Here is a 23,568-nt window from a genome sequence, read left to right as displayed (position 1 = left end):
CGCCCCCTCCCCCAATCCAGCGCTCCCTCCCTCCAATCCAGCGCCCCCTCCCCCAAATCCAGCGCCCCCTCCCCCAATCCAGCGCCCCCTCCCCCCAATCCAGCGCCCCCTCCCCCCAATCCAGCGCCCCCTCCCCCCAATCCAGCGCCCCCTCCCCCCAATCCCGCGCCCCCTCCCCCAATCCTGCGCCCCCTCCCCCAATCCAGCGCCCCCTCCCCCAATCCAGCGCCCCCTCCCCCAATCCAGCGCCCCCTCCCCAATCCAGCGCCCCCCTCCCCAATCCAGCGCCCCCCTTTCCCAATCCAGCGCCCCCCTTCCCAATCCAGCGCCCCCCTTCCCAATCCAGCGCCCCCCTTCCCAATCCAGCGCCCCCTTCCCAATCAAGCGCCCCCTCCCCCAATCCAGCGCCCCCTCCCCCCAACCCAGCGCCCCCTCCCCCCAATCCAGCGCCCCCTCCCCCCAACCCAGCGCCCCCTCCACCCAATCCAGCGCCCCCTCCCCAATCCAGCGCCCCTCCCCCAATCCAGATCCCCCTCCCTCCAATCCATAGCCCCCCCCCGCCAATCCAGCGCCCCCTCCCGCCAATCCAGCGCCCCCTCCCGCCAATCCAGCGCCCCCTCCCGCCAATCCAGCGCCCCCTCCCGCCAATCCAGCGCCCCCTCCCGCCAATCCAGCGCCCCCTCCCGCCAATCCAGCGCCCCCTCCCGCCAATCCAGCGCCCCCCTCCCGCCAATCCAGCGCCCCCCTCCCGCCAATCCAGCGCCCCCTCCCGCCAATCCAGCGCCCCCCTCCCGCCAATCCAGCGCCCCCCTCCCGCCAATCCAGCGCCCCCCTCCCGCCAATCCAGCGCCCCCCCTCCCGCCAATCCAGCGCCCCCCTCGGCGACCCAGTGCCTTTGTATCTTGGAGTTTCTTCGCGTCACGATACTCTTTGACGGTCTTCTCACATTCCGATGTGGAACGAGGCTTCACTGCGGAAGAACACCTGACATACTATTTGCTGTTGTAGTACGGAGTGTCGGAAAGGCCTTCAGAGTTGTTGGACGTTGGTGTCTGATGTGTTAATGTAACCATCGGAACCTGTGCAGAGGATTGAGGCGTGAGCCATTCGCCAAGGCTAGACCTTAAGGTCATTGTGGTACAAATGTATAATTAATTGAGAAGTGTTGTACATTGGGCTTCGAGTAAGCCCCATTAACCTTCCTAATATGTAGTCCTACACGGGTACAACCCCTCCAACCTTCCCCCTTCCCTTCCCCTCCCCCTTCCCCTTCCCTCCCCCTCCCCTTCCCTTCCCCCTCCACCCTCCCTCTTTCTTCAATCATGTCTTGTTTTTCTTGTTCTCCTTCTCTTCGTCCTGTTTTTCTTTTTCGTTCTAATTTCGCTGCTCCTTATCCCCTTCCCCTTCTTCTTTATTTACTCCCCCGCCCTTTCCCTCCCTTCCTCCCAAGTATTAGCTCCCCGAGGTCCAAACGTTCAATGTTCGGACTCCCCCCCTCCCCCACATCACTATTTTATACATGATCTACTTCCCCCCTCTCTCCCTTCTTTCCTTCCTTCCTTCCTTCCTTCCTTCCTCTTTCTCCGTTGTTCTTCTCTCTTCCTTCCTTCCTCTTTCTCCATTGTTCTTCTCTCTTCCTTCTTTCCTCTCTCACCTTCTTTCCTCTCTCACCTTCTTTTTCTCTTTCCCTCCTTCCCCCCGTCTCCATTCCTCCCCCTCTCTCTCAATCCCGCCCCCTCCCTTCATTCCTCCCCCCCTCCATTCCTCCCCCTCCCTCCATTCGTCCCCCTCCCTCCATTCCTCCCCCTCCCTCCATTCCTCCCCCTCTCTCCTTCCTCCCCCTCCCTCCATTCCTCCCACTCCCTCCATTCCTCCCACTCCCTCCATTCCTCCCACTCCCTCCTCCTCCTCCTCCTCCTCCTCCTCCTCATCTTGCCTAATGTATCTCCTCGGCTTCCTCGCACCCCCCCCCCATCTTTCGTCATATACCTCGTGTGCATTATCTTCCTCCTCATCCTTATAAAGATGTTGCACTCTCTATTTTCACCATGATTTGATTCCCGTCTCTCCTCTATGCCTCCCCACCCCTTCTCCTTCCTCTTCTTCTTCTTCCTCCTCTTCTCCTTCCTCCTCTTCTCCTTCCTCCTCTTCCTCTTCTCCTTCCTCCTCTTCTCCTTCCTCGTCTTCCTCTTCTCCTTCCTCTTCTTCTCCTTTCTCTTCTTCTTCTCCTTCCTTCTCTTCTTCTTCTTCCCCGTCCTTCTCGCTTCTTCGTTTGTATTCCTGCAGATGGGCCAGCGCCGTTCCACCCCTCGCCTTGTTCACAGTGTGTTTTCATTCTTATTTTATAACTGCCGCTCCTCCTCCTCCTCCTCCTCCTTCTCCCCCCTCCTCCTCCCTCTCCTCCTCTTCCTCCTCCCCAACTCTTCCTCCCTCTTCGCTTCTACTCTTCCCTCCTCTTCATCTCTTCCTTCCCCTCCCTACTCTGCCCCCCTCTTCTACTCTTCCTCCCCCTCGCCTGTTCTTCTTCCCCATCCCCAACTCTTCCCCCCTCCTCTTCTCTTCCTCCCCTCCCTCTTCCCTTCTCTTCTCTCCTTTTCCCTTCCCTCCACCTCCTCGTCCTTTCCCTCCCTGTCCTCTTCCTTTCCCTCCCCCTCCTCTTCCCTTCCCTCCCCTTAACAATCTTAAATAGAAAAGCCATTTGTCAGACTATGTAGAGGACTTCAGGGATGTGATTGGCCAAGGAGAGGAGACAAATGGTAGAGGGGTCGTGGTGGTGGTGGTGGTGGCGGCGGCGGCGGCGGCGGCGGCGCCGCCCCCAAAGGAAGTGGGAGATCGAAACTTCTACGAGCAAAGGAAGAGAAGGCAAAGTCATGTGAAGGTTAGGCACGTCTGACAGAATGTCTGTCTCAAGGCACAGTTTGGAAATCGAAGAGAGTAGATGTATGGTTATTGTTGTTGTTGTTGCTATTATTATTATTATTGCAGTTGTATATTGTTTTTTATTGTTATTTTGTATTTATGTATTAGTTTTGTAGAAAGTTTACTGTTGTCGTTTTTCTATAATAATGCAGTGACCTATAGATGAAGTTACACATATTTACGATTTTTTCACACGTTTCACTAAGTCTTGACAGTAGTGTCAGCTGATTTTTAGTTTTTGGAACAAGTGAACTGCTTTGACGACGCATTTATATTTATCTGTTTATTTATTTATTTTCGGGGGAGGCAGTATCCGATGGTTCTGAAGGCCAGGTTGTTATTGTGGAATTTAGTTTACCAGCGATTCTCTCCTTTTTTGGGGGGGTCGGGGGCTTGTTTCCCTAAGCTGAGTAAAACCGTCTCGATCTAGATTAGAATGGAACAAAATAAGTGGCCGCCCAGTATAGAAAGATATTATGATAAATGAAAGTGGTTTTGATTCAAAGCTAAGTCTTGTATATTGCACGGAAAGTATATTGACACTTGTGTTTATAATTTATGACATACCCAGTATATGTTTAGCATGTGGGAACTGCAATGTGTGCTGAGGGTACACAGCAAGATGTATACCTATTCATGTTGTTTATTACGTCTAGTGTCGTATCTTAACCTTTTTTTCTTTTCTTTTTGCTTTTGCAGGTGAGTGCCGGCTTCGCTGTGATGATGGATGGTTGGATATGCTTTGTAAGTAACTCTGGGGTTTAACGTAGGTTCAGGTGGGTGTGTACTTCGATGCGGCTACCCCCCTTATAAGGGGGAAAGGCCTCGAGAGTGATTGTGTGTGTGTAATGTGTGTATATATATATGTGTGTGTGTGTATATATATATATATGTATATCTACATATATACATATTTATATATATGTATATATATATATATATATATATATATATATTTATATTATATATATGTATATATATATATATTTATATATATAATATCCTTTATTTAAGAAGTGTTTGTGCAATAATTAGTCCCCCACGTGGTAATAAACACTATTGTTATTAGAGGTTCCCTTGCCATTCTTTATAATAGGAACTGTAAATATTTTATTTCACTCTTGATAAGTTTAGTCGAGGGGCCTTGATTGTTGCCTTTGGGCTCCTCCCGTCTTTGTCTTGCATGACTTGAGTTGTTTGCCCGGCTAAGACGCGCCTCGTCGGCTTGTTCAGCGATACGGTACGAGACGATGAGGAGTAATTCTTGAACCAGCTCGGAAATGCATCCCGAAGCTGAATGGAATCGTGTGGAATAGAGTGAGTCACTTAAACGGGATTAGTACCTGGTATAGTATGCGTCCATGGAATTGGAAGACACAAAAAAAAAAAAAAAAAAAAGAAAGAAAGAAAAAATATATATATATAGTGATTCACCATTGTCTTGGATCGCGTGTTGGACTCGTGATCAACAACTATTTCCCTCCCGGAAGAGAGCTCAGAGCGCGTGTATGACCGATCTATGGGTAATGCTGTGACCTTACACGCACACGCCCATCTCCCCCGCCTACAAAAGTTGGAGTAACGACCCGCAGCGCAGCGATACTGAAATAATTTTTGCCCTGGGCTGGATTCGAACCCATACCACCGTAGTGGCGGCCGGGAACTCTGCCACTGCCTGGTTTGGCCAAACCTGTGTGTATGTGTATTTACCCCCAACTGCACTTAATTGTAGCATACGGGAAAAAAGCAACGCTCGTGGGGTCCTGTTTCTCTATAATGATCTTATTTAGCTTCAAAATCGTCAATGATCAACTTTTATCTCCTTATTCTCTAATTCTCATAATAGGATCATTTAAATTCTTGTGTTATTCTAGATTGGGCTAGATTGCGTGCGTGCGCGTGTTCTGGAATGGGCTGCGTTTAAAGAGTAGTTGGATGTATGTAATGTCCTTCGGGGGTGGGGGGATGGGGGGCTATTGTGAAACTTTCACCCTCGTCCTCGTCCCTTTTTTCCTCCCCACTCCCCACCCACCTTCCTCTTTCCCCCCTTCCTTTCCCCCTTCCTTTCCCCCTTCTTCCTCTTTCATTTTTTTCTCCCTCTTTCCCCTTCCCCCTTGCTCTTCCCCCCCATTCTTCTTCACCCACTTCCTCTTTCCCCTTTCCTACCTCTTCCCTCCCTTCCTTCAACTTTCCCCATCCTCTTACCCATCATCCTTTTCCCCCTTTCCTCTTTCCCCTTTTCACCCTTCCTCTTTCCCCCTTTCTCCATTTCTTTTCCTCCATTTCTCTTCCTCTCTTCCTTTCCCCTTCCCTCTTCCCCCTTCCCCCCTTTCCTCTTTTCCCCTTTCCTCTTTTCCCCTTTCCTCTTTTCCCTTTCCTCTTTTCCCCTTTCCTCTTTTCCCTTTCCTCTTTTACCTTTCCTCTTTCCCTTTTCGTCTTTTCCCTTTCCTCTTTCCCTTTTTCCACTTCCCCCTTCTCTCATTCTTCCTCTTAACCCCTTCCTTCCTTCTCTCGCCTTTCCTCCCTTCCTCTTCTTCCCATCTTCCCTTTCTACCTTTCTACTTTCCTCTTTCCCTCTTCCTCCCTTCCTCTTTCATCTATTCTTCCCTTCCTTTCCCTTCCTTTTCCTTCCTCCCTTCACTCCCCCTTCTTCCCTTCTCTCTTTCCTTCTTTTCTCCCCCTGACTCCCTTCCTCTCTTCCCCTTCCTCTTTCCCCCCTTCCTCCCTTCATGTTTCACCTCTTCCTCCTTTCCTCCCTCCCTCTTTCACCCCTGTCTTCTTCCCCGTCTCCCCTTCCCTTTCCCCATTCCCCCTCCCCATTCCATTTCCCTATTCTCCATCACATTCCCATCCCCCTTCCAGTCCCTATTCCATTCCCAGTCCCGTCCCATCCCCATTCTACCTCCATTCCATCTCCAACCCCCCTCTCATCACTATCCCGTCCCCATCCCTATCCCTCTCCCATCCTCCTCTCATCACCATCCCATCCCCATCCCTATCCCTCTCCCATCCTCCTCTCATCACCATCCCATCCCCATCCCTCTCTCATCCCCATTCCATCTCCATCCCTCTCCCGTCCCCACCCCCCTCCCATCTTCCTCCCTATCTCCCTCCCATTCCCACAGGTCTCTCCCCTCCCTACCCACTTCCCATTCCCCTTTCCTCGTCCTTTTTCCCCTTTCTTCCAGTCGCTCTCTCTCCACGCCCACTCCTCTCCCTCTCCCTCTCCACCCCCACCCCCCACTCCTCTCCCTCTCCCTCTCCACCCCCACCCCCCACTCCTCTCCCTCTCCATCCCCACCACCCCCGTCTATTCCATCCATTCTCCTCTAATTGTCCCCTTTGCCTTCACTTTCCACCCCTCACTCCTTCCCCTCCACCCCCTCACTCCTTCCTTATTTCCTCTCACTTCTCTCCCTTTCTTTCCACTTCTGCCCCCTCTCTCCTTCCCCCCTCTCCGCCACCCTCTCCTTCCCCCCTCTCCTTCCCCCCGTAGTTCGCCATCTCCTTGCCCCCCTCTAGTTCCCCCATCTCCTTGCCCCCCTCTAGTTCCCCCATCTCCTTGCCCCCTCTCCCCCCTCTCCTTCGCCCCTCTCCCCCCTCTCCGCCTCTCTCCTTGCCCCCTCTTCTTGCCCCCTCTCCCTCCCCCTCTCTCCCCCTCTCCTCCACTCCTTGCTCCCTCTCCTTTCCCCCCTCTCCTTGCCCCCTTCTCCTTTCCCCCTTCTCCTTGCCCCTTCTTCTTGCCGCCCCTCTCCTTTCCCCCTCTCCTTTCCACTCCCCTTTTTTGCAGCCGCCTCGTCTGCAGCGCTCCTCCTCGTTATTTCCTTCCTCCTCCCCGAGTGATTTTCTTCTCGTCTTGCTGCCGTTCCTGCTGCCGCTGCCTTTGTCCCCTTGACCTACTTGTCAGCTGTCTTTCCTTTCTCTCGCTAGTGCTGTATGTATGTATGGATATATATATATATATATATATATATATATATATATATATATATATATATATATATATATATATATATATATATATATACACAATATATACAGACAACTGTCTCCCAGTTTGCACTTTCTAGTTTCCATCTTTGTTTACTAAGCCTCCACTTGAACTCTGATTGGACATTTCGCATTTTCCTTTCTCTCCTCTGCCTCTTGTTCCAAGGTTACGGCCTCCTCTCTACCCTTCTATTTTTTTCCTTGTTTATAAAATTATTTTTATCTTTTCATCCTTATCCTCCTTGTTCCCAGTGAGAGAGCTCCAAATGTATAATGTAATCGGATTGCATTACTTTACGGGTGATTTAGGTTTGTGTGTGTGCGTGTGCGTGTGTGTGTATGCGTGCGTGTGTGTGTGTATGTATGTGTGTGTGTGTGTGTGGCGTTTTTGTTATCGTTAAGGCCAATTGCAACCTAGGTTGCAACTTGCGTGTGTTGAGGTCAACCCGGTTCGGGTCAGGTCACAAAGGCGGCCTCGATTTACACAAACAAGCGAACTGCTTTTCCAGGTGTTGGAAAAGTAGGCCAGGCGATCATATATTTTCCTCCCATTTTTTTCTCATTGTTGGAGGCGATGGCTGTATGAGCATTTTGTTTTAATGTGCCGTGTCGATGCGACACCGCGGGTGTTTCGTTGTGTCGGGGGCATGTGTGTGGGAAGCCGTGGAGGCGTGTCTGTGTATGGGGGCGTGTGTGTTTGTGTGGGCGTGTGGGCTTGTGCGTGTGTATATATGTGTGTGTGGGGGAGGGCCATGTGAGCATGTGTGTGTGTGTGTGGGCTTGTGTGTATATGTGCACATGGCATGTGTTTTTGTATGTGTGTGTGTGTGTGTGTGTGTGTGGGCTTGTATGTATGTATGCAAATGGGCATGTTTTTTTTTTGTGTAAGTGTGTGGGCTTGTGTGTATGTGTGCACATGGGCATGTGTTTTTGTGTGTGTGTGTGTATGTATGTGTGTGTGTTGGGTGGAGCCTTTAATCAGTCAAGTAGAACTTTCTAAGTAAAGGATATATTTATTTACTTTTAAGAAATCTCTGCTCCAAGGTCCTCGTTAACTTTTCCTCCTCCTTCTCCTCTTTCCTCCTCTTCCCCTCCTCCCCTCTTCCTCCCCTCTTCCTCCCCCTCCCTTTCTCACCCTCCTCCTCCTCATCCCCCTTCTCCTCCTCATCCCCCTTCTCCTCCCCCTCCCCCTCCTCCTCCTCATCTCCCTCCCCCTCCTCCTCCTCCCCCTCCCCCTCCTCCTCCTCCCCCTCCTCCCCTACTCCCCCTCCTCCTCCCCCTCCTCATCCCCTACTCGTCCTCCTTCCCCCCCTCCTCCTCCTCCTCCCCTCCTCCTCTCCTATTCCCCCTCCTCCTCTCCTACTCCCCCTCCTCCTCCTCATCATCATCATCATCCCCCTCCTCCTCCTCATCCCCCTCCTCCTCCTCATCCCCTACTCCCCCTCCTCCTCCTCGTCCTTCATTATGATTGGAGACCCATCTCCACTCAGAATGAATTAATGAATTAAATAATAAATAAATGAATAAGGTAGGATAAATAAATAAAATAGAATAAAAAATGCTGGTAACTCTTATCTTTTACTATCACTCCTTTCTGTTGCCCCCGTAAATCTCGCCCTTACCGCTTCTAGGATTCCAATTCTAGGATCCCACTTCGCTGCGATCGTGTCCAGTAATAGAAACGTCGGTTATTGCTGAAAATTTTGACTTAACTTGCTTCCTTTGTCCTTGTCCGTCTTCCTCATCTTCCTCGCCTCTCCTCTTTTCTTCCTCCTCCTCCTCCTCCTCCTGTCCTTGACAGTCTTCCTCTTGTTCGCCTCTGATGGCGTCGTATTGCATTGAGAAAGGTAATTGGAAATATGGTAGATGAAGCATTTGTTTACTTGACATTCGAAGACAGTCCGCAAAAGTAGCAGGGTTGGGTGGACTGCGGTTGTCCATATTTTGAATAAATGAATAGATGAATAAATAGATAAATAAAATCAGTGGAAGGGTGCCCCAAACGAAATTATTGTGTGGGGATTGGAACAAGTGAGGGTATTAAGAACAAAAGCTGGAATAGGCGACCCTCTAGAAGGGGGGAACTGTAATCAAATGAATATTCAGAGGAAGGACGTGGCGACACGAGTGCCCCATGAGCGGAGTACCACAGTGAACAGTCCTGGGGCCAGTTTTGTTTTTAGTGTAAATACATGGCTATTAGAAGAATAGGGTCACTGCTACAGAAGTGTTTGCATCAAGTGTCAAGTAGGTTGGAAAACAGGCAACAAAAGATCTAGATATCCTGAAAGGAGAACTAGTAAGCCGTACGCTTGGATCCAGAAACTGCCAACAGTGATCGCATATAAAAGGTTGTCAATATTGGATGCGCGAGCGAATATAAATAGAATTAATTGGCAAGATCTCGAAATGAATGCACGGGAAGATAGAACTGATTATATCATGTATACAGGATGATAAGACATGCACGTTTTTCAAATTTTACTTAATGCAGAGCTAAAAGACTGGTAGTTTAGATGAACCAGTATTATATATTTTTAAAGTGTTGCCCCTCGCAAGGATTTAAAGAAAGTATAATAAAATGAATATTGCATAAACCAGTATTTTAGATTTTTAAAACGTTACCTTGGTGTATAATTAACTGAAAGATAATATCTTAAAATGAAAGTTGTATAAACCGGCATTTTATGTTTCTAAAACCTTACCCAAGTATAGAATTAACTAATAGAATTATGATGAAAAGAAAATTGTACAAACCAGCATTTTATATTTCTAAAACTTTACCCTAGTATGGAATTAACTAATAGAATTATGATAGAATTAAAATTGTACAAAAGAGGACGGGATCGGCGCTTGCAAGGCGTGACATAAATGGAGAGATGTCTGGAATAAACAGCGTCAGGCCGGAGGAAAGGAGGGAAAGAGGTGAGCGACATTATCACGGTGCACAGATGCATTCACGCCAAGAAAATTGGAATGCAAGGAGGGATCCGTCCAGGCCGGGGGAACAAGACCAGAACAAGGGTGTGAATAGCAACAGATGATAAACAAAAACAAATCCATTGTACCTGTTTACAGGTATTTATTTTTTATTATTGTTATTATTATTATTATTATTATTATTATAATTGTTATTGTAGTTGCTGTTGCTTTTTTATTTATTTAATTTTTTATTAAATTATTGTTCAGTTTTATTTGTTTTTTCTTCAAACAAAATATTATTATTGTTGTTATTGTAGTTACTGTTTTTTTTTTATTAAATTATTGTTTTGTTTTGTTATTTTTTCTTTAAACAAAAACTATAGGTAGGCAGTAAGGACCACCGACAGCTGGGAAGGCACTCAAAATTCACTTTGCTCAAAAATAAACGAATCAGTAGATAAATAAATGAATGATTAAATCGCGAGACGGGACGCAATGAACATGACCGTCTCGTGATGCAAAGGCAGATAAATAAACTCTGCTCCACAGACAGAGCGCCTAAGGCACTCAATCCCATTTGCACCTACAAACGTGCCTGTGCGTAATGACTGTTTCTTTTATTAGACTGTTTGGGTCTTCATTTACTTCCCCTTCATTGTATTATTGTTTTATTTGTTTATTTATATATTTATTCATTCAGTCTCGTGACCCATTGTAACTATTATATTATTTTAACGAAAAGTCATAAGCTTGCCCCCCTAAAAAGAGTACATGTATGTGTGTGTGTGTGTGTGTGTGTGTGTGTGCATGTGCGTGTATATGTGTATGTATGTATATGTATGTGTATGTATGTATATGTATGTGTATGTATGTATATGTGTATATATATATATATATATATATATATATATATATATATATATATATATATATAAACTTTTTTCTTCTTGAGTGTCTATTCCCCCTTTACAAAGAGGCCTTGTTCTCAAGTAGGTGACTCAGGTCTCAACTCGGCTGATAGTATTACCTGTAGAGTGTTTGAATCTCGGTTCGTATCTTTTGTTACTACTCCAACTCTTCCTCTGCTTTCTTATCTTTCTCCTCTTCTTACTCTTCCACCTCCCCACCACCACCACCACCACCACTATCACTACTATCACCAACAACTTGTGGAATTGCGTTTCGCCGCCGATAACCAGCGTTTCTATCCCATTTCACGTCTCACCCTTATATATATATATATATATATATATATATATATATATATATATATATATATATATATTCTCGCCGTTCCCACACTCCAAATCGTACTTCAAAGTGTCCAGCCTTGTGGTCTGTCTACGTCGGCACCGTATGTCACCCTTCACTGGGGTTTTGGCAGTCGCACATTTGTTTCGGCTGCTGTTTATGGTGGGCCGGCTAGGCGTCGGCCTGGGAACATCGACAAGCACTATAACCTTCTCGGTGGTCAGGTTTTACCCACCCTATAAAAGCTGAGCGTTGTTTCCCTCAACTGTTGGCTGTGCTAACAGTCGTTTGGAAATTTTGACATTCTATTTAGTTGTTAGTGTGTATTTTTAAGTACGGTGTGGATCCAAGTAGGTTTGTCTTTACACACACCTCCGGTCTACAAGTATGTATTTTAGTTTAAGGTCAAAGCGCTTTGTTTCACTGACCAGAAATTAAAGGGATTTTGGTTCCTCCGTCAATCCGAAGTGATTGCCGGATCATAATCACTACAACATATTTTATATGTTTTAATCGACATTACGGGTTAAGATGTGAGACCCATAGCTTTTGTAATGGGCTTCTGAATAGGTTTAAGGTTAGTAAGTACGAGTTATGTATGTCTGTTTCTTAACTTGAGCCATTAGGTTGCCAATCCCATGCCCTAGCGGTTTTTGGCAACCCCCGTGCTCTGTATACTATGGAAAGGCAGCTCAGGGTCCTCTCGAGGCTTTTCCCCTTTTTTCTTCACAAGGTTGCTATCGCCTAAGTAAGTTTTTTTTTTTTTTTCTCAGTTTAAGTGTTGGATGAATTATCTTTTGGTTTTAAGTCGCTTGATGGTCGGGCTTTTTATCTTAAACTTGTGAGTGTTTAGTTTTTCTGCATTGTGAATCTCTTAATCCGCTTTAGCTATTTTATTGTATTCTTTTATTAGTGTTACATTCATGCAAATAACCATAGATTTAAACAAATCAAGTTAAATATTTTTTCTGTCATTCTCATTCGTTCCTGGAAATTTTATTTTTTGGAAATTGAACCAAGTCTGTTTTTACTAATACTTTTATGTCACTGCCGTGCATGATAGCGGCGTTCATGGCAACGACATTTATGACACCCATTATGGACAATGTCGCACCGAGGAGGTGGAGGCAAAGGGGAGTGGGACCTCTCCGCCTGATGTCCTGAATCTCATTGACATTGTAGTGGAGGTCATCACGGTGTAGAACGAGTGGTCCCTAACATAGACATGGGATGAATATTCATACACACGCGCGCGCGCACACACACACACACACACACACACACACACACACACACACACACACACACACACACACACACAACACGTGGCGCAGTGGTTAGAGTCCTTGCCTGCCACTACGTCGGTCCGGGTTCGAATCCCGCCCAGGGCTGAAATAATTTTAGTATCGCTGCGCTGCAGGTCGTTACTCCAACTCGTGTGGGCGGGGAGTTAAGTGTGTGTGTATGGAAGGTCACAATATTACCCATAGGTCGGTCATATACGAGCTCTGAGCTCTCATCTAGGAGGTAAATAACTCGATCACGAGTCCAACACGTGACCCAAAGACCATGGTGAATCGCACAAACGTACACAACCGCTCTGGCTTTCTGGAAGACCCTAGTTGGTTGGGGAAGGAATGAATTTCTGGGGAGTGACGTTTTTAAGGACTTCTTCATTCCGGGGAGTTAAGGATCTTGGAGTCCATTTTTCGTCATGTTTATGAGAGTTTCTTGAATAGAATCGACCAAATGGAGTTTTGAATCGAGAGTCGGTTGGAGAAACGCCCGAGCAGCGATATGACGTCATGTCTGTCCAAAGGAGCAAAGGGTAAGTCGCCACTGGTGCAGAATTGGTCAATAAATAATGAATTATTGATTAATGAAGATGCACGGCGTCCTGTTCACTCGTTGTACATCTGAATAAAACCGAACCAGCTCCTTCGATCGCCTGTGCGATTGGCGAAGTATTTTTTCTTCCTACTTCGATGTTATGGTGTTTATTTACGCAGTTAAATTTAGCTTGATTTTTTTTTCGTCAGGTGTGTATTCAGTGAGAAAGTAATTAAGATTCTGATGTTATCACTATATATTTAATTGTAAATATATTCGTGCACACACACACACACACACACACACACACACACACACACACACACACACACACACACACACACACACACACACACACACACACACACACACGGAGTGTGTGTTTGTGTGTCGGACGGTCCCTGTGTACAGTACAGAGTACTTGGTGCAGGTCAGTTTGGGTCGTTTCGTGAAGTAATTAGCTTTTCGTGTAATTGTCGGTGTGGTGGGGGTCAGAGTTGTTGTTGTTGTTGGTGGTGGTGCTGCTGCTGTTACTATTGTTGTCGGTGATGGTTGAGTTGTGGAATAGATCACCGCCTTCTCGACATCATCCCAGTGGCTCCTCCACCCTTGATATGTTGTGATTATTACGTTAGGAATCTCGCTGGCTGAGCGGGTTAGGGCGTCGTTACTTGCTACGATGGTCAAGGGGATGGCGGTTCGAACCCTGTCTCCGGCGAAGTTGAACCAAAGGCATGGCTCATTAAATTCCACGCTACAAAGTCCTCTGTAAGGGGCGCCGTTCTAGCCTTTCGATAGGGGGAGCTTGTGACTTCAGCAGCCTCTCCATAACAGTGGCGTACATCATTCATTTAATTCTGGCTATGAGCAGGTGATTCTTATACACAGTAGGAGTGGACCCTTCTGTGAAGTAGGGGGAGAGGGTTCGAACGTCCGAGACACCCTTCCCTGATTAGAATTGCCTGTCTCTTTGACCTGAACAAAATCTGTTAAGCCTGCCACCGCGCTGGATGGAGTAACAAGATTACGCTGAGCTGCTGCTGATGTTGGTGTGTTACTTCCAAAAGTGGACGAATTGAGCAGGTTAGAGAATCACGCCCAGAGCTGGGTCAGTTTGGTGTGTGTTTGTGTGTGTGTGTATTCACCTTGGTCTTTGGATCATGTGCTGGACTCGTGATCGACAGTTATTAACCTCCCGGATGAGAGCTCAGAGCTCGTATGACCGATCTATGGGTAATACTGTGACCGTACACGCACACACACACCCCACTCCCCGCCCACGAGAGTTGGAGTAACGACTCGAAGCGCAGCGGTACTGAAGTTTTTCAGCCCTGGGCAGGATTTGAACCAAGGACCGCCGTAGTGACAGTCGGAGACTCTACCAACCGCGCCACCAAGTCGTGTGTGTGTGTGTGTGTGAATGTGTGTGCGTGCGTGCGTGTGTGTGCATGTACATTTACCTAGTTTTATTAACCTAGTTTTATTTTGCGGAAGAAGAGCTATGCTCGTAGTGACCCGCAGTTGTATCTTTCCGCATCCAGTTCTTTCTTAAAGTCATGTATAGTTTTAGCACTCGCTGTTTTCTCTTTCAATTTGTTCCATCTATCTATTACTCTGAGTGGAAAGCCGTTCTTTTTCAGATGTCTTTTGTAACTGTCCTTGTGTGTGAGTGTGTCTGTGTGTGTGTGTGTGCGCGTGTAATTAGGTCATCAGACATTGTCTAGAACAAAATTGGTAATCTGACGCAAAAGCGAAGGTGTCTGATGGTTGTGTAATTGACACATGATCGTTGAGTCAGGCTTAACACGTAAATGGCAATGAAGTTGAGGGGTTGGCAGGCCAGGGTAGGCCAAGCAGAACAGTGCAGGCAGGCAGACCAGGGCAGGCAGGCCAGGCAGGCCAGGCAGGGCAGGGCAGGCAGGTAGGCAAGGCAGGCAGGGCAGGGCAGGGCAGGCAAACCAGGCAGGCCAGGGCAGGCAAACCAGGCAGGCCAGGCAGGCCAGGCAGGCAGGCCAGGCAGGCAGGCCAGGCAGGCACGTGGCTTTCTCCGTGCCCACAAAGCAGGAAGCGAAGCGAAGCGAGACTGCGAACGAGTGAGCGAGCGAGATCAACACGTGGGAGTTGGTGTAACGACTTCGTGCCAAACTCGAAGACAGTTATGGTGATGTGTGGGACTTCACCATGGGCAAATGGATGAATAGCCCCCCCCCCCCTTTTTTATTTTATTCATTGCCTATTATTCATTTATTATTATTTATGTATTATTTGTTTATTTATTTGGCTTTGGCGTCGATCTCAGATACTTTGATCTCCCATGGGTGATTTAAAGCAGTCTGTAGATAACTAGAATGAAATTACAGGTAGTCCTTGGCAGGGTGGAGAGCCTTTCTGTTCACCTGTGGGTGTAATGTGTTCAGAGATGCTGTTCGGGTCGCACTGGGGAGCGACGTTTGTCGGTCCTGACCGTCGAGGCTGCCTCGCGTGGCCTCGCGTGGCCTCGCGTGGCCTCGGGGTCGTTTGAGGGATTTGCAGTCGTTGCAGTTCCGGGGCCAAATTTCCAAATGTAAAGATGAGCTAGGTCAGGTCAGGTTAAATCAGGTTGGGTCAATTTACTTCAGGTCAAGTTAGGTAATCTTTGGTCAAGTTAGGTCAAGTCAGGTTTGGTTAGGTCAGACTGGAAAAAGTACAACGGCGAGCCACAAAACTGATTCCAAATATCAAAAATAAATCATACGAAAATCGACTAAAACACATGAATCTGTTTTCCCTAAAAAAGCGCAGACTCAGAGGTGACTTGATACAGGTCTTTAAGATTTTAAAGGGAATTGACAACATCAAAAGTGACAAAATTTTCAAATTGAATGAGAATCAGACAAGAAACAATGGTCTCAAACTGTCAGGAAATAGATTCAATTTGGAAGTGGGTAGACACAATTTGCCAACCGTGTAGTTAATGAATGGAATAAACTTTCTGCACAGGTAGTGCAATGCAGTTCAGTTCGAAGCTTTAAGAATCATTTAGATAAATACCTAAGTAAGATGCTGTAATGATTATAATTTATCTTATATTATTTGTTTTTGTTTTGTTATCATTTGTCTGTCTGAGTTTCATTTATTATTAGTTATACTGTATGTCAATTTATTATTATTTACTATTTACCTGTTTGTTTATTATTTAACTATACCTATGCATTTATTTATGTATTTTATTTGTTATTTACATTATTATAGTTTTTATTTATTATTTTATTATTGATATGATTTTGTTTTTCGCATCTGACCTAGATATGGATCAGAAGGTCTCCTGTCGGCATGCTCCGCCTTTGTAATCCTTTGTAATCCTTTGTAATGTTACAAAAGGTCATGTTAGGGTAGGTTACGTAAGAGTAGATTACATTAGGGCTAGGTTATGTAATAGATTACATTAGGGTAGGTTACACAAGGGTGGGTCAAGTTAAGGTAGGGTACGCTACGTTAGGTTAGGTTCCAATAGATTATGTTACAGAAACACATGCGTTATAAGACATTAAACAAATATTCAAATATTCAAATTGTAAGAGACTGGTAGAAAAGAGGGTAGAAAGAGGGGTAGAAGACGAGTTGTTGCATTTTATAGGTAGGATTGTTTATAAAATAAAATAGCCGAGCGAGCTGCCTGAGTCCGCTCTCCATCTTGTGTAGGAAATAAAATTATTATTTATAAATAAGAGCCGGGCTCGAGTGTATCGCTGACATGACATTCCTTTGCAACCTAAGTGAGAATTATGCAGACTTGGGATTATTCTGAATAAACAATATTGCCGAATAGATTTGAAGCAACGACTCTTATTGATGAAAGGGTGGAGGAGGAGAAAATTAAATTGGTTCACGATTGTAAGATCACGTCTATAGGGGAGGATCTTAAATTTAAAGTTAAAGATCATTGGACTAAGGAAATCACTACGTCACTGCAAATCTCACGTAGGATTTTGCATACGTGCTCTCTCGGGGGTCCTTAGGAAAACCTCGCGGAGTGCGTTGTATATTCTTAATTGGACTGAACAGAAGAAATATATAGAAAACTCTAGAATTTAATTCTCCTAGACAGAAAAAAAAAAAAAAAAGTGAAGTGAGAGGTAGAAGCCTGTCAGTGAAAAGAACCAACACCAAGAGGAACGGACAGTTTAGAACTAGACAAAGTCGAATGATTGGAGGGAACAGGGCCTACCAACTAAAAGAAGTCGAGTTGCCATATCCGTGAGGAACACAAAGTGCGATTACAGTGGTGACAGTGGGCTACACTGTAATAACAGTCGGGCGACGAGAGACGGCGCAAATAAAACAATCAAATAAGCAAAATGACTAGGTGATTTGTATCACACCATTTAGCTCTGGTGTTTATTCGGGTGAATCTTGGATTCTTTGAACTGTACTACACTCCATTACCTCTGCGGAAAGTTTATTTCAGACATTCTCTCTCTCTCTCCCCCCCTCTCTCTCTCTATCTCTCTCTCTCACTCTCTTTCTCTCTCTCTCTCCCCCCCTCTCTCTCTCTATCTCTCTCTCTCACTCTCTTTCTCCCTCTCTCCCTCTCTCTTTCACCAACTCCCAGATTTCATGATGGCGACGATAGGGAAGATCTAGATATAATATTCGTCATTAAAAGTTACCCTTTGACTTCCCGGGGTGGAGGTAGAGATGGTTCCCACAGGTGAATAAGATCGCCCAGCAGCAACAGTAGCTTATTATCGGTGGGAAAGGCTAAGAATGTGGTCAAGTATATCGACAGTCGCCAGATGTCCCGAGCCTTTATTTGTTATCAACACAAGTGGTTTGTTTCCAGGTGCCAGATGTCCCCTGTTGTTGTTGTTGTTGTGGTTGTTGTTTCCTTGGTTCTAAGTAATACAGCTTAGTGTCAAGTGCTGCCGGATTAATCCGTGATGAACCACCCGGTCTGTATTGTGTGCCAAGGTTCGAGCCGCGCCCACAAGAGGATCATAGTGTCTGCTGACATGAGCGAAAGTATTGTTAGGTGAAGGGTTTGCTCACCCCTTTTATCTCCAGGTAGACGGACAAAGGTAACGAGCGAGTTCTTCACGAAAACAACATTTTCTCTTGTAGACTCTACAGACACTGTGATGCCCTTGTGGCAGGCGGGGCTTTAAATTTTGGTTTCAGTTTGTGTAGTTAAAAAAAGAAGAAGAAAGAAAGACGTTCCTTCAGTTGGAATAGTCCAGTCGATAGTAACAAAGTTCCTAGACTATCGGACTGCTTAAAATGTTCAGTCAGTACCCGGGGTTGGATGAGTGGGGGACTAAAGGTACGGACTCCTTAACGACGTAAATTAGGTTTTCAGCGTTTTGGTTCTCGAGCCGCAGAAGAGGGCTGCCGAGGGATTGGGTGACCACAGGTTTTGTGGTGGTGACGGACTTTGTGGGTTTCGTTCACTGGTGTGTGTGTGTGTGTGTGTTGTGTGTGTGTGTGTGTGTGTGTGCGCGCGTCACAGCATTACCCATAGATCGGTCATGTATGATCTCTGAGATCTCCATCCGAGAGGGAAATAGCTGTCGATCACGAGTCCAATATGTGATCCAAAGACCATGGTGAATCACACACACACACACACACACACACACACACACACACACACACACACACACACACACACACACACACACGAACGAACGACTCGGTGGCGCGGTTGATAGAGCACTGGACTGCCAGTACAGTGGTGCCCGCAGTAGCTGGTTCGAATCCTGACCAGGGCCGAAATTATTTCAGTATCACTGCGCTTCGGTTCGTTACTCTGACTCTCGTGGGCGGAGAGTTGTGGGTGTGTGTGTGTGTGTGTGTGTGTGTGTGTGTGTGTGTGTGTAAGGTCATAGCATTACCCATAGATCGGTCATACGAGCTCTGAGCTCTCTTCTAGGGGGGAAATAGCTGTCGATCACGAGTCCAACACGTGATCCAAAGAGACCAAGGTGAATACACACACACACACACACAGAAGCGACAAGTCTGAAAGAGCTGTAGAGCGAAATAAATAAATAGATCAATAAATGAATAAGAAAACAAACGTATGAATGAATGAAAAATTCAAGGAACAAATAATTAGCGAAATGCATGTCTGATGTATGAACAGACTGGTGGAGATGATAGGTCTAAGCAGCGACCACGTGACCTGACTTGACCTGAGTGAGTCATTCGGGTCCTTCTGTGTCGGGAGAAAGGGTGACGTCACAACAATCGCTTCAGAACCAGTTTTGTTCGCCTAAAAGTTAGTGACCTTCCAACACCAGCCAGCAGCTGCACACACGACCGAGCCTGCGAAGTTTCTCTCTCTCTCTCTCTCTCTCTCTCTCTCTCTCTCTCTCTCTCTCTCTCTCTCTCTCTCTCTCTCTCTCTCTCTCTCTCTCTCTCACACACACACACACACACACACACACACACACACACACACACACACACACACACACACACACACACACACACACACACACACACACACATATATGACCACAGGATGAGGAAAGGATTGGGGGAGGCGGGTTGAAGCAGCTTTCCAGTGATCTGTGACCCATTTACCAGTATCCCGTCCGTTCTCTCCCGTGAGACATTTCTCTTCATCGTGTACCCGAGGTCACACTTCGACTCTCGTTCGTTCTCGGGAGCTCCCCCGTGGTGCGGCCCCAGCGCGACAAACCCAACCCAGAACACTCGACGACTCCCGGCCAGGGTCTCCACCACAATAGGCTTAACCGCGGACAGGTATCCACCACCAGTGTTAGTCGTCTCCGAACCCCGGGCTCCCCCTTCCCCCTCCCCCCTCCCCCTTCCCCCCTCCCCCTTCCTTTCCCCTCCTCCCTTTCCTTTCCCCTCCTCCCTTTCCTTTCCCCTTCCCCCTCCCTTTCCCTTCCCCTTCCTCCTTCCCCGTTCCCCCTTTCCACCTCCCCATCCCCTTCTCCTTCCCTTCCTCCCTCCCCTTCCCCCCTTCCCTCCTCCTTTTCCCTTCCCCCGTCCCCTCATGACGTAATTTCCCAAATGCAGTAGGGAGGGATGGAAGCCTCGGGGTTGCCAATGTTGCGAAATCTCCAAACTGGTTTGGACCTCGAGGAGATTAAGCATAAATTAGCACATTTCGATTGAAAGTAACTTTTACCTCCGACTGGCATATGTGGATATAACCAGACATGATCAAACCTAACTTTATTGAACTTAGCCATCTCGCTGTATAAGGGTCTTTATCTCAACTCCTGTTGGGAAATTGGCATGTGTTTGACCCCATGTGACCTGTCCCCCCAAAATAAGGCTTGAAACCAAACTGTAAATACTTGACTAAACCAATATATAAAATATAAGATAACGCTCGACAGCGGCGCGAGGTTGCCCGCAAAAAGATAGAAACTCCGATAAACTACAGTTCATAGCAACCACCCCTGCGTGACCTCGTGTGACCCCTGCGTGACCTCGTGTGACCCTACAGTGACATGCTTGTAGGGCCATTTCCAAGTGGCACTACAACCGTGACCTGCGGCCCTCCGCCGTTGTCCTTTGGCCTTTCGACGTGGACGAATTGTGTTCCCCCTCGTACCAGGGCGCGCCTGGTGGCCATCCCCGCCCCCCCCCTCTCCCCCCTTCCGCTCCTTTGACCTAGAGGCTTTCCACCAGTGACCTATGGCCTTCCCCCAGCCGGCGGTTGGGTTACCGCGACACGCGTCGCAGGTCCGTCACCATCGAGAGATTGCGGGAGATACCGGCCTGGCCCGGGCGCCGTTCCCCTTATGGAGTTGTAAAATGTAGTTTCCTCCTCCTCCTCCTCCTCCTCCTCCTCCTCCTCCTCCTCCTCCTCCTCCTCCTCCTCCTCCTCCTCCCTCTCCTCCTCCCTCTCCTCCTCCTCCTCCCTCTCCTCCCCTTCCTTTTCCTCCTTCAGGAGGCCCAGGACACCGGAGCGTTGTCCCACTCCTTCGGGTACTCCTCCTGGCCTACTTCCTTCCTTGCGGACTCCTCGTCCTTCGGCACTGACGAGACCTGTAGGGTTTCGTTGCGTCCTCCTCCTCCTCCTCCATCTCCACCTCAACCTCCTCCTCAGATGTTGCCCTTGGCCCTTGGTCCTTTGTCGATTTGGCGTGGACCCCTGCCCCTTCGGCATTGACCCCACAGGAACTCCCATCCACAGCCTGCCTGCCTGCCTGCCTACCAGCCTTCATGCACACTTGCCTGTCTACCTGCCCTCTAGCTCATCTTCTTGTCTTCCTGTCTGCCAGCCTTTCACCCGTTCGCAGGCACTGTGTGTGTGTGTGTGTGTGTATGTGTGCGCGCGCTCAATCCCCAGAGTATGGAGGAGTGGGGTTCTCGGCGAAGTAAAATGGTGAGGTTTGTGTGCGTGCGCGCGCGTGTGTGTGTTGTATTCACTACCATGGTCTTGTGTCACGTGCTGTACTTGTGATCGACAGAAGTTCTCGGTATGAGAGCTCATGGCTTATATGGTCCGATCTATGGGTAATACAGGGATCTTAAGCACCATCCTCTTGCTTAAGGAGGACGGTAACGGCAGGTAGTGTTAATGAAGTTTGGACGCCATGGGTTAGGCACAATCTCGTACCACCTGTGTGAGAGGCCGAGATGCCATCCACGCGCGCGCCGTGCCATGTTTGTGTAAATAAGTATTGTGTTAAAGGGACTCTCCCTTTAGATGGAGGTCGGGATGTACAACAGCCCATGTGTTGGAGCAAGCGTCTTGGTATATAATAGTGGGGGATCGAAGACCAGCCCCAGAGCAATTTCGTGCATTTTTGGGTTAGAAGCATGAAATTTGGCACATTTGTAGAGTAACCCTAGGTGAACATTTTGGGATATGGAGGCAAGCTGTCAGAGTCCCCTGGTGACCACAGCAGAAACTAACGTTATTATGTTGCGGGCGTCAGAGAAATTACTTAAAATGGTCTTAAATATTTAATTTCTTAAGATAGGAATATGAAAATTGGCAAGTTTCTAAAATAAGAACTATCTTTTGATAATAAAAAATATATTTAGAGCCCCCTACTGACCAAAATTAACGAAAAATAATGTGCCGCATCCTATAAAGGGAACCGTGGTTGATAGATATTTAAGTGTACAACACAGGTGATGTTTCTTTTGCTGTTTCTTTTTAGGTTCTACGGTGTTTGATTAAATATCATTGAAAATATAGCATTGAGTGTAGTCCAGGCCGCATCAAGAGCAGTAATCGGTGGAAAATCCCAAGACCGGGCAGGGGAAGCAGCAGAAGTACCAAAGTGGAGCTTAACTCGCTCAATCGCCCCCACCACCGATCAATGAGCTGGAGCGCATAACCAGTGCAAATCCATTAGAAGTCGTACACTTTATGTTGATACTGTTGTGCACTGAATTAATCGAACGATATCATTTCAATGAATCGATGGACCAGTCCTCAGCATTTTTGGTCAAACAGAACCAGTTATTGTGGACTGAAAGAAGTGTTTTCTATGCCAAGCAGTGACAAGTGAGCCTATACAATGTCCTGCTCCTTCTAAAGAGGGAATATAAAGGTGCTGGGTACAAGTACATGGCTGAAAATATCACAACAGAGATCGTGAAACGCAAGCTTCAATATATCTTGCATGGTGAAACCAGAAAGCGTGAGCTGGTGGACACATTTCATAGTATGGGTCCTTGTATTTAATACCCAATTGTTCTATGTGTCTGCAGATGTGGCGATCAGTGTTTGGCATGTGTACAAAGAACAAGTGGTTATATGTCTTCCACAGCTGTCCAGTGGCGTGTTCACAACAGCTGTTGTTGACAACGTCGATCACAACCCCAGTTGTACCACTCCATTGGCTTCTTTCCATGGTATCAGCATTTCCCTAGCACAACATTCACGAGAAGGCAAGCTAGGTATTAAGAGAGATCATCCCATCATTACTGGGTTGGTGACCGATGAGAAACAAATATCCAGTCTTCCTGCAAGCTTCACAAATGTTCAACCAGTTGTTCTGTCAAAGAAGGATCCTGTAGTCCCATTGGTACATGGACCTGCATGTCCCGCAATACTGCCATCAAATACTAGTACTCCTGTGAAACAACGTGCTTGGTTGGAGAATGTGAGAAAGGTCCTGGACAAACCAGACCTGAGCGAGTCATAAGCCGTCTCGTGGGCAGCTTTCCATGCCAGTCTATAGACGTCACATCTGTATCCTGGCATAGTAGCCTTGATGCCACTTTTTACAGAAATGGCACACACACCTGCAATGATTAAGCATGCCGTGGATGTTGTAAGGGCAGCTGCTCAGGTTGTGAATCCTGGTCAAGTTCTTGTGTTGGCGATGGACCAACTTCTCTTTGCCCTTGGCAGAATGATTCTGTGGGCATTTCCAGACAGTCACGGTGAAGGAAATATTGTGCTGATGCTGGGTGCAATGCACACTGAGATAACCTTCAAGGTCTTAGGAGACCTGTTGAGAGACAGTGGATAGACCACAGCCACATAAACTGCTGGTGTTGCAACTGATGGTGTTGCTGATTCACATCATACCCACACTGTTACTGCAGCTGTTCTCTATCTCCTACAGTGTCAGGCCTATGAAAGTTACAAGCAAAGCATTTCTCCTGACAAAGACATTGTTGACTTTCATGAATGGGTCAAGAAGATGTGTGCAGAGCGTCCACAATTCCAGA

General features: G+C 47.0%; 1 protein-coding gene across 4 annotated transcripts in view; it reads left to right on the top strand.

Moving 5' to 3' along the window:
• Tmem131 (Transmembrane protein 131) overlaps positions 1-23,568 on the top strand; it is a 219,135-nt gene that overhangs the window by 105,825 nt on the left and 89,742 nt on the right. The window contains exon 2 of one of the 4 annotated variants that reach the window (XM_076185507.1): positions 3,619-3,663. The exons of the other annotated variants lie outside the window; for them this stretch is intronic. Within the exon in view, the coding sequence (XP_076041622.1) occupies positions 3,619-3,663 (45 nt within the window). The remainder of the gene's footprint in view (positions 1-3,618; positions 3,664-23,568) is intronic. 4 annotated transcript variants of the gene reach the window in all.

The sequence above is a fragment of the Oratosquilla oratoria genome, chromosome 1 (assembly GCF_046742065.1).
Source record: "Oratosquilla oratoria isolate Oo_2021 chromosome 1, ASM4674206v1, whole genome shotgun sequence".
Taxonomy (NCBI): Eukaryota; Metazoa; Arthropoda; class Malacostraca; order Stomatopoda; family Squillidae; genus Oratosquilla; species Oratosquilla oratoria.
This window is presented reverse-complemented; position numbering and strand designations above follow the sequence as displayed.